We start from the raw sequence: 11,677 nt of genomic DNA on the forward strand, positions 1-11,677 counted from the left end.
GCTGAGAGTTGTAGTATACAGGGTCCCATTACAGCAATGCATGTCGCTTTACGGCGACGTGCATTGCTGTAAAGGGCCCGACCGCGGCTGAAGAGGAACTCCCCTGTCGCCGCCGTCTTCATTGCCGGGATCCGGGTCTTCAGGGACAAGGTAAGTACCAGGCCGGGCCCCAGCACTCCCCCGTCCCCCGCCGCGTCCTCTGGTCTTCCTCCCATCCTCTTCGGACTTCCAGGGGGCTGGGCAGGGCGGGAGGAAGTAACCCCCCCCCCTGCGATTGGTCGGTTAGCTAACCGACGGATCGCAGGGGATAGGAGGAGGTGGCAGGCTTGCCACCTCGCTCCTATACTCCAGCATGGTCCTGGCTGTCTGTGACAACCGGGATCATGCAAAATTACCGGCCGGTCGGGTCCCAGAGACCCGATCAGCCCAGTATCGCCGCAGATCGCAGGGCCCCCCTCTGCGTTTGCCCTGGATGCCTGCTGAAGCATTTCAGCAAGATCAACTGGTGCCAGAAAGTAAAACAGATTTGTAAATTACTTATATTAAAAAATCTTAATCCTTAATAATATGTTCCTTGAGGGATGTAGTTTCCGAAATAGTATGCCATGTGTTTTTTTTTTTTTTTGCTGTCCTGGCAACATAGGTGTTATGATTCGGCAGGCTGGATGTGGATCCTCTGTGTCAGCGAGGGATTGGTGTGGACCGTGTCGGTGGACCGGTTCTAAGTTGCTACTGGTTTTCACCAGAGCCCGCCGCAAAGCGGGATGGTCTTGCTGCGGCGGTAGCAACCAGGTCGTATCCACCGCAACGGCTCAACCTCGCTGACTGCTGAGAAGGCGTGGGACAGAAGGACTAGGCAGAGGCAAGGTCAGACGTAGTAGAAGGTCGGGGCAGGCGGCAAGGTTCGTAGTCAATTAGGATAGCAGGAGATCTGGAACACAGGCTTTGGACAACACTAAACGCTTTCACTGGCACAAGGCAACAAGATCCGGCAAGGGAGTGCAGGGGAAGTGAGGTAATATGGACAGGGAGCAGGTGGAAGCTAATTAGGCTGATTGGGCCAGGCACCAATCACTGGTGCACTGGCCCTTTAAATCTTAGAGAGCTGGCGCGCACGCGCCCTAAGGAGCGGAGCCGCACGCGCCAGGACGTGACAGCCGGGGACCGGGACAGGTGAGTGACTTGGGATGCGATTCGCGAGCGGGCGCGTCCCGCTATGCGAATCGCATCCCCGCCGACAATGTCAGTGCAGCGCTCCCGGTCAGCGGGTCTGACCGGGGCGCTGCAGAGAGAGGGACGCCGCGAGCGCTCCGGGGAGGAGCAGGGACCCGGAGCGCTCAGCGTAACAATAGGGGCTTCCTAAATGTGACATGCCCCCCGAGCAAACTTTGCTCTCAAAAAGCCAACTATGACTCCTTCTCTTCTGAGCATTGTAGTTCGCCCGTAGTGCACTTCAGGTCAACTTATGGGGTACCTCCATACTCAGAAGAGATGGGGTTACAAATTTTGGGGGGTATTTTCTGCTATTAACCCTTGCAAAAATGTGAAATTTGGGGGGAAACACATTTTAGTGAAAAAAATAATTTTTTTTTTACATATGCAAAAGTCGTGAAACCCCTGTGGGGTATTAAGGTTCACTTTATTCCTTGTTACGTTTCTCAAGGTGTCTAGTTTCCAAAATGGTATGCCATGTGTTTTTTTTTTTTTGCTGTTCTGGCACCATAGGGGCTTCCTAAATGCAACATGCCCCCCAAAAACCATTTCAGAAAAACGTACTCTCCAAAATCCCCTTGTCGCTCCTTCCCTTCTGAGCCCTCTACTGCGCCCGCCGAACAATTTACATAGACATATGAGGTATGTGCTTACTCGAGAGAAATTGGGCTACAAACACAAGTATACATTTTCTCCTTTTACCCCTTGTAAAAATTCAAAAATTGGGTCTACAAGAACATGCAAGTGTAAAAAATGAAGATTGTGAATTTTCTCCTTCACTTTGCTGCTATTCCTGTGAAACATCTAAAGGGTTAACACACTTACTGAATGTCATTTTGAATACTTTGGGGGGTGAAGTTTTTATAATGGGGTCATTTATCGGGTATTTCTAATATGAAGACCCTTCAAATCCACTTCAAACCTGAACTGGTCCCTGAAAAATAATGAGTTTCAAAATTTTGTGAAAAATTGGAAAATTGCTGCTGAACTTTGAAGCCCTCTGGTGTCTTCGAAAAGTAAAAACTTGTCAATTTTATGATGCAAACATAAAGTAGACATATTGGAAACGTGAATAAAAAAAATGTATTTGGAATATCCATTTTCCTTACAAGCAGAGAGCTTCAAATTTAGAAAAAAGCAAAATTTTCAATTTTTTCATCAAATTTTGTGATTTTTCACCAAGAAAGGATGCAAGTTACCACAAAAATTTACCACCATGTTAAAGTAGAATATGTCACGAAAAAACAATCTCAGAATCAGAATGATAAGTAAAAGCATTCCATAGTTATTAATGTTTAAAGTGACAGTGTTCAGATGTTCAAAAAACGCTCTGGTCCTAAGGTGTAAAATGGCCTGGTCCTTAAGGGGTTAAAATCTGCTGCAAAAACTGCAACAAAACTGCACAGTGAAAATTTTCAGGCGGACATTCTATGTGCGGCAGGCGCAGACAATTAAGTCGACACTAGGACCAATTGGAAATGCACCTTAGACCGCTTCTCCTTAGACCGCAATGCATTTCCGAGGGGACTCTGCAGAAAGAATGAATATGTTAATTTCAGTTTCAGCAAAGTCCAGAATTTGAATTTCCACAGCAGAGTTTTCCACTGCAGACATTCTACAGTGTGCAAGGTGTAACAGAACCCTATTGAAAACAATGGGAGGCTGCTGCACTGGAATTTCTGCCATGTGAATGGGCCCTAGAAGCAGGCCCATGAAGTAAATGACATTCAGCTACTACATGAGAATACAGCCTAATGGAGCGTGGATGCACATATACCTCTGTGCCACTATTTGCAAGACTGTCCGAGTCTTGCTAACAGGATCAGATCACAAGAATAGTAAAATTAGAATAGAATAGAAAACGCCACCCCCAACAATATTTTATATAGACAAGTTACTTCACCATCATAGGGGGAAATCAATGCATGTCTAAATTAAGTTATTTTTTACCACCATTTGCCGATGCGTACGTCATGTGTACTTTCCCCATATTTATCAAAAAGGTACAGGTTCTTTATAAATAGCTAAAGAGTGTAAATTGGAGCAAGGTAAAGTGGGGTCTGGGCTAAATTGAGTTTTCACAAAAGTTTTACTGTTGCGGTCATTTTTGTGACTTCTTTTTAAAAGCTGCATATGATAAATCAATAACTACAAAAGCAAAAACACATTTGCCTTCATCTAGAGCACATTTGGCAAAATGTACATTTTTATGCAAATTGCTACATATTTTCACAAAAAGGCTGTAATCCAATGATAAATTCCCCCATAGTCTTTTAACAGATCCACAATTTAGCTTAACTTTGACAAGCAGTTAATGATTCAGTTTTTGTTATGTCATGTTTAAGTAACACTACCATGTAGGAGCCAAATTCATTGACACCATGTAAACACTTGATATATTCCTGGTACATAATAGAGACTTCTTGGCCTGGAAAAACAATTAACACATTCTATTTCTAGCAAAACAACATTTAACTTACCTCCACTGTGCTATTACAGAGCGACATTGGTAACATCAGATACATGTGCAACAGTCCATACTTAAATTCATATCTTATACTAGCTTTTGCCTGCGGCTTCGCTCGCGTTAAATTTAGGGTAACATAGATCTACTTTTTACGATCCTATAGTAATGAGGCTGCTCTGGGTAAAGTCTACAGGCATCCAAACAACCCGAATTCTTTCAACTTTGATCGCCGTGCCCAGTTTTTCCTTCCTAAACCTTGTTGGGGAGGAAAATCAACAAAGGAGGAAGCTTTTGACATCATACCGTGTTTCTCCGAAAATAAGACCGGGTCTTATATTAATTTTAGTCACAAAAAACACACTAGGGCTAATTTTCAGGGTAGGGCTTATTTATTTATGGGGGGGCTGCAGGAGTGTGGAGGATGGGGGGCTGTAGCAGTGTGGGAGTGTGGAGGATGGGGGGGCTGTAGCAGTGTGGAGGATGGGGGGCTGTAGCAGTGTGGAGGATGCTGCACCCAATCTTCCACACTGCTACAGCCCCCCATCCTCCTGCTGCCCCCTATCCTCCACACTCCTGCTGCCCCCCCATCCTTCACACAGCGTTCCGGTCCGCATTACTGGCGGCCACGGTCTGGATCTGGACCGCGGGCCGCCAGTTGAGTACCCCTGGCCTAGGTCTTATTTTCGGGCTAGGGCTTATATTGCAGCCCACCCCGATAATCCAGCTAGGGCTTACTTTCAGGGTAGGGTGTATTTTCGGGGAAACAGGGTATCCCTCCAATTTCGACCTCCTATCCTGTCCCCCTATCTTGACCTCCTATCCTGTCCTCCTATCTCGACCTCCTATCCCGTCCCCCTATCTTGATCTCCTATCCCATCCTCCTATCCAGACCTGTAATATGTGTACTAGGTATTGAAATATCTCCAGCCGTACGGAAGTTATGTGGGAACATACGTTTTCCATTGATTTGCATGGGACTTTAAACAAAAACCCAGACCCTGGCAAATGGGGGTGACTAAGGGTTAAATTACCTATCCTATGTTTGTTGTTGACATATAAGTAACATGTGTGCCAAGTTTTATGTTAATATCTTTAGCCGTTTGGACGTGATGCTGGAACATACACACTTACAGCTTCTAGCTTCAAAAATGACAGACTTAAATACAAACTCTGAACCCCTTCCCCCCCCCCCCTCTTAAAGGGGTATTCCGCCTCTAGACATCTTATCCCCTATCCAAAGGATCCCAGGGGTCCCCAGCAGCGGGACCGCGGCGATCTGACATCTTAGCCCCTATCCTTTGGATAGAGGATAAGATGTCTAGGGGCGGAATACCCCTTTAAGTGTTGGATTTCAAAAAAACCTTTTTATTCCTAGTCTACGTCTTATAAAAAACACCTGTGAAAAAAATTCAGCTTTCTAGGCCTGAGGGTTTAGGCTGGGCGTTGATGAGTCAGTGAGTCAGGACTTCTCTTTTTATATATACATATATAGATGCTCCAAACTAAAAACAGTAACTGCTATCTTAGGTCTCACATACAATGACAGACTACAGCTCCTAAGGCTGCATTCGCACGGCAGAATGTCTACACGGAAAATCTCTTTGCAGATGTTCCGTACAGTACAGGGCGCCGGCAGAATCTGACGGTGCTAGGACCGCACGGAATGTGCCGTCTCATAGATATTTATGCATTCTGTGCGGAATCTGCGCAAAGAATGAACACGTTTATTCTTTGTGCGGACACGGAAAAAGGAATTTCCATGCTGGAAACATCTGGCCCGAAAATTCTGCCGCGTGCACAGAGCAGCAGAATCTTGTTGAGTTCAACGGGACTCTGCGGCAGCGGTAGTCCGCCTTAGGCCTGGTTAACATGGCAAAATTTCTGCACTGAATTCTGCATGAATTTATGGACAATATACTTCAATGGGATTCCGCTGTCCAATTCACACAGCGGAATTTCTGCTGCAGAATTTCCGCAGCAGGAATTTCATTGAAGTGAATTGGCTATAAATTCATGCAGAATTTCCATGCAGAATTCAGTGCTGAAATTCTGCTATGCGAACCCAGCCCAAGGGTCTATTCACATGGCAGAATTTCCACACATCCGCACCAATTCCGCTTCGGCATTCATTTCACAGCAACTAAAAACAGTGCCAAAAAGCATCCACACAGCACACACATAAATTCCTCTCTATGTGCTGCACTATGGCCCATGAGCCCTTACTAAGAGACAGAAAACTGGCCACTCTGTGAGGGAGTTATGCAAAGGAACTGTTGCCTCTACACTTAAGTCAAAGAATTATTTAAAAACAGGAATTAATAGGAAAAAGGGAGTGATTAATCAAAACTTGTGCAGAGGAAAAGTTTCCCATAGCAACCAATCATAGCTTCTTTCATTCATAACAAGACCTCTTAAAAATTAAATAAACAATCTCATTGGTTGCTATGGGCAACTTTTCCTCTGCCCAGGTTTTGATAAATCTTCCCCAGAATGCCCGAGAGTCAGAACTATAATACTTTGCTTCAGAAGCCAAAGTCATATTTAGGCTAGAAGGATTCTGCTTCCTCTCCTTATTATACTGAGAAGGGAATGGAACAATTGTTCTGGGCTAAAATAGCAAAGTACGGAGCTCAATCCAGATTTTTCAGGTCATTGCTTACTGTAAAGGAACTGAACACTTGACAAACTATGGGTATTCTCCTCCAATTGGAAGGCTTAGGCCATGTTCACAAGTCCGGAATTTCCGTACAGAATTTGAACGGAGATTCCAAAGCAGCAGAGTCCCGTTGAATTCACATGGCGAGATGTTTCTGGCATGGAAATTCTGAATTCCATGTCCGCACAAAGAATGAACCTGTTCATTCTTTCGGCGGACTCCCCACGAAATGCACAGCCGTCTATGATACGGCGCATTCCTGTGTGGTCCTAGCGCTGGCATGTTATGCCGGCGCCCGTAGTCTCTGGAATGTCCGCACAGATTTTCTTTGCAGACATTCCGTAGGTGTGAACACTTATCCTTCCCCACTCCTGGCTGTGTCCTGGCAACTTCAGGTGTACTTTATCCTCTAGGGATCCCCTGATTGTCACTAGAGGCTGCAGTGCAGAGGAAGCATCATGCTGATGGTATAGCTTTGGTCTATACACTGGGCAATGATCTCAACATAAAATGGCAAATGTTTTTTTAGCCTCTTTTAGACATAAGCATTGCCAAAGGTCAATTTGGTATAAGATAGGGCGATATGTGCATACCTTTTATTTAGCAATTGTGCAAATATGTAGTTTACTTGCCCTTTTCCATACAAAGGGATCCCACAAAATAACATACCTGGCAAGATTTTTTTAAATTTTTTATTTATTTATTTATTTTTTAACACTGGGACCAATGATTGCCTTACATAATTGTATGGTGTACAGTTGTATACATTGAGACAATACTTTTGGCATAAATGGGAGATTTTGAAAGCATATATGGCTACAGTATACCATAGAAATTTTGTGAGAAGAGCCTTAGGCTCACTGGACATACATTTTGAGAAGAGGACAGGACCAACCGACCAACCATAAATGTCTGCATGATATGTCAAAGGCTTTTTTTTTTTTAATGACCCTACCATTACAGGTATCGCTTACCCGTATCTGCAGTCCAATTCTGGAGACACCTGTTGTAGCTTTTCGCAATGGAGATGGGACCCAGCATACTGGGTCCCACTTCCATTGTGACCTTCTTGTAATTTGGGTCACCCGCACTAAAACCTTGTGTATTGGGTTTAGAGCGGGTGAATTAACGGTCACTTGCCCATTGACAATCTATCCTTCAGATTCTGCTAGTTTGTGATATAGTTTAACAAGTCTGACATGCGCTTTTGGCAAATTATTGACAAAAGACAACCCAATTTGCCTATTTTACTTCATTTGATGTCAGGTTGGGTGAATCTTCTTAGTCATTTCAATACAGCAAAGAAGGTATTTATTTTACAATGCTATAAAGACAAAAATCAACCACGTTGGCCTTCTATTAGGAAACATTAATGTAAGAATAATTTATTGAGTAAGAAATGAGATCCTGATAATATGGGATATACTAGACCTGAAGAGAAAAGAGGCCTAGCATAGGCATTTCCCCTGTGGTCTATAGAAGTTATGAATTAACAGTTACATTTACTGTCAGTAAAGTAACTAAGAACTAGTATAAGCGTTCCTGGTACTATCATATTAGACAGTAGAATGTTACAATTAAATGTCAAAGGGAAGTTAGAATAGATCTTTTCAAAGAAAGTCAAACTGCTAAAAAGATTTCTGAGAAATAGAAAGGACTCCTATTCCATGAAAACAAAAACATCAAAAAGATGTAGTTAATAGTGTTGAGCGGCATAGGCCATATTCGAATTTGTGATATTTCGCGAATATATGGACAAATATTTGTCATATATATTCGCTAAATTCGCATATTCGTAATATTCGCGTTTTATTTTGGCATATGCGAAAATTCGCATATGCGAAAATTCGCATATACAGAAATTGACATAAGCGAAAATTCGCATATGCAAATTTTCGCATATGCGAAAATTCACACGCCAGTCTCACACATTAGTATTAGAGCCTTCTTTACACCACACAAGCTGAAGGCAGAGAGGGATGATCACTGTGATGTGTACTGTGAAAAAAAAAAAAAAACTGTATTCGTAATTACGAATATATAGTGCTATATTCGCGAATATTGCATATTCGCGAATATAGCACTATATATTCGTAATTACGAATACTCGCGAGCAACACTAGTAGTTAATCTAAGACTGAATAGTACAATAGAAACAGATGGGAACCTGCACAGGTTGTGGGGCATAAGGGGTGTATATGCAGGAGAATCCAAGGGCAAGTGCTGGATGTGTACTAATGACTTTACAGATGACATGTACAGTGATCCCTCACCTTACAATGGCCTCAACATTCAATAGTTTCAACATACAATGGTCTTTTCTGGACCATTGTAACCTGAAACCAGACTCAACATACAATGCTACAGACAGTCCAGATCTGTGAAATGTGTCACAACTGGAGGAACTGACCAATCAGAATGGGCTTTTTACTGGTAAATCACCTGTATTACTGAAGTGAATGTACTGACTGGTGTCTGGTAGCGCCCCCTACAGTACGGGGAGGAACTACAAGTTCTGTATTACTCCTTACCTGTGCCAGGGTTAGCTGCTCCTTTGGACACCAAGTAAGGGTGACTCCATTTGGGACACTGTGTGTACTGTATAGGACCCTGAAGAAGCTCCTGTCCTCTACTTAAACCATTGTTTCCCAACCAGGGTGCTTCCTGCTGTTGCAAAACTACAACTCCCAAGCATGTTCGGACAGCCAATGACTGTCCGAGCATGCTGGGAGTTGTAGTTTTGCAACAGCTGGAGGCACCCTAGTTGGGAAACACTGACATAGACAGTGATTTACAGCTCCCAGCAGATCTTTCTTACTTTTATATGTAAGGATTTGCTTTATTTCTATTAGTTATCTACTTATTTTTCTGTAATCCTCACTTTTTCCTATTTTTTGGATTACATTTTGGGGCTTCAGAACCAATTACCAGGTTTCCATAGAGTTATGGTCTCAACATACAATGGTTGTCCTGGAACCGATTAATATTGTAACTTGAGGGACCACTGTAGTATTAGGTGGATGATCAGCTCTGAGGAGGAGGATTATGATGATGATATGACCATAGTCATAAACATTATACAAACAACCAGTACAGACCTCTGTATCCATCACGCAGAAATATAACAGCAGTCCCCAAACAGGGTACCTTCAACTGATGTAAAACTACAACTCCCAGGCAAAGGCTGTCCACGCATGCTGGGAATAGTTTTACAAAACTACAAGTTCCATCATGTAAAACTACAAGTCCCATCATGTCTGGACAGTCAAAGCCTGTCCAGCATGATGAGAGTTCTAGTTCTGCAACAGCTGGAGAGACACATTTTGGAATACATTGACAAATAGGCACCTGTGCTCATCAGTTTTGGGCTCTCACTGTTTGCCCATTCTATTTTCACATAGGGTACACAGGGCTGGTATGCGGATTTATTTAATTTATTGTGGACTTTCACAACTCAATAGGGAAGTCAAAATCACATAAATCCTGTGTGAATAAATGCCTCTAAATGTACATCTACAGTAAAAGAGCTTTTGATAGCATACTATGGAAAACATTTTTAAAAAGTGCTCTATAGTCACAACATATACTGTAGCAGAGCTCCATGTATTCTCTATAACTACATCTACTTATTACCTGTGTCTTCACATAGAAGAATAAGCCCAGCGTGCAGCCAACCTGTAGCAGACCCAGGAGGAGGAGAGCAATGAAGACAGACCTAGGAAAGGTGTGCGCTCTGTCACGGATCTCCGGGGGACCCCCGAGGTCCACTGTCCCCCGCAGGTACCCGCCGGGGTTCATCCCCGCAGCGTCCACCGGAAGAGCCGCACCGCACACTGTACACGGCAGAGCTGTCACCACTCAGGGAGAGCTGGCTCCAGCTGTGATAAGAGTACCTGCAGGGGGAGGAGACGGACACTGAGGGGGCGGGGCTTTTGCTGTAGACTCCTACTGTCACAGAGTGAGGCGGTGGCACGTGTTCCCCGGTCCCGTCCCGCCCAGCGGTTCTGCGCTTCTAGTAAGTGACCAGCGGCTGCATGTCCTTTTGTGCCCTCCACCCAGGACTACATTACACAATGGGACGCATGCATGAGTGTGTGTAGAAAAACAAGAGGAAGGTTTTTCCGTGTTCTATTAAAAGTCTATGGGAAAACATGTATACCACAGCATACCACACAATGCACCACTAATATACTTCTATGGAAAAAACGTATACCACACATTACGTAACTAATATGGGGGAAAAACATATACCACACTATACCACATAATATGTCACTTATAGACTTCTATGGGGAGAAAACATACCACACAATACAGCACTTCTATGGGGGAAAAAACATACCACAGCATACCACACAATACATCACAAATATTCTTCTATGGGGAAATAAAAATATACCACACAATACACCACTAATAGACTTCTATGGCGCGAAAACGTAAACCACACAATATAGCACTAATTTAATTATATGGGGAAAAAATGTATACCACACAATACATCACCAATATATTTCTATGGGGAAAGAAAAATCTACAACACCTTACCACACAATACATCACTAATAGACTTCTATGGGGGGGGGGGGGGAATCGTATACCACACAATACAGCACTAATGTAATTCTATGGGGAAAAATGTATACCACAGCATACCACACAATACATCACTAATATACTGGGTGTGGCTTGCTTTTGGTGGCGTGAGGCTGAACTTTCCCTGAACTAGCACTTATCCGGCTACTACACACCTGATACCCAGCTAGCTTTATTGATGGGTAATAAGAGGAGGAAGAAGTCGCTGAACACTGCGGAAGTGGATTGCAGCTCCATTGCGCATTGTTTCGGCAGTCAGTCGGCTGCAGGCCGTGACTCTCCGGCTCCCAAGATGGCGGCTGCCGCAGGAACCCTGTTCTTACGCTCTGAAAGCCGTGCAGGCACCATCCTCGCCTCCGCTCTCCCATGCCTCACTCTCGGAGGACTCTGCTGATGGGGGTGAGTGGGACATTAAGTCTTACCTGAAAGCTTTGCCCACTAAGAAGGACTTTGATCACTGTGTCCGCTGGCTAGAAGCTAGCTACAAGCGGGAAATGGACTCTCTTAAAGGAGACATCTGCCAATTAGGCCAACACATGGAAGCAGCAAGACTGGCTAGATCTCCACCAGCAGGTCTTACAGGACCACTCAGCCGACCTTCTTACCATGCAGGAGGATATTGAGAACCGCCATAGGTGGAATAACATCAGGCTCCGGGGGATTCCAGAGTCAGTTTTGCTGCCTGACCTGGACAAAACAGCTCAGAAGGTCTTTGGGGTCCTGCTGGGCCTGGGTGAACCCCCTTC

At 44.1% G+C, this 11,677-nt stretch overlaps 1 protein-coding gene across 1 annotated transcript in view; it reads right to left on the reverse strand.

The window, feature by feature from the left end:
• TNFSF11 (TNF superfamily member 11) overlaps window positions 1–10,264 on the reverse strand; it is a 44,289-nt gene extending 34,025 nt beyond the window's left edge. The window contains exon 1 of the mRNA XM_056555442.1: window positions 9,969–10,264. Coding sequence (XP_056411417.1) covers window positions 9,969–10,133 — 165 coding nt within the window. The 5' untranslated portion in view covers window positions 10,134–10,264. The remainder of the gene's footprint in view (window positions 1–9,968) is intronic.
• Window positions 10,265–11,677: the final 1,413 nt, after the last annotated feature.

The sequence above is a fragment of the Hyla sarda genome, chromosome 2 (genome assembly GCF_029499605.1).
Source record: "Hyla sarda isolate aHylSar1 chromosome 2, aHylSar1.hap1, whole genome shotgun sequence".
In the NCBI taxonomy this organism is placed as follows: Eukaryota; Metazoa; Chordata; class Amphibia; order Anura; family Hylidae; genus Hyla; species Hyla sarda.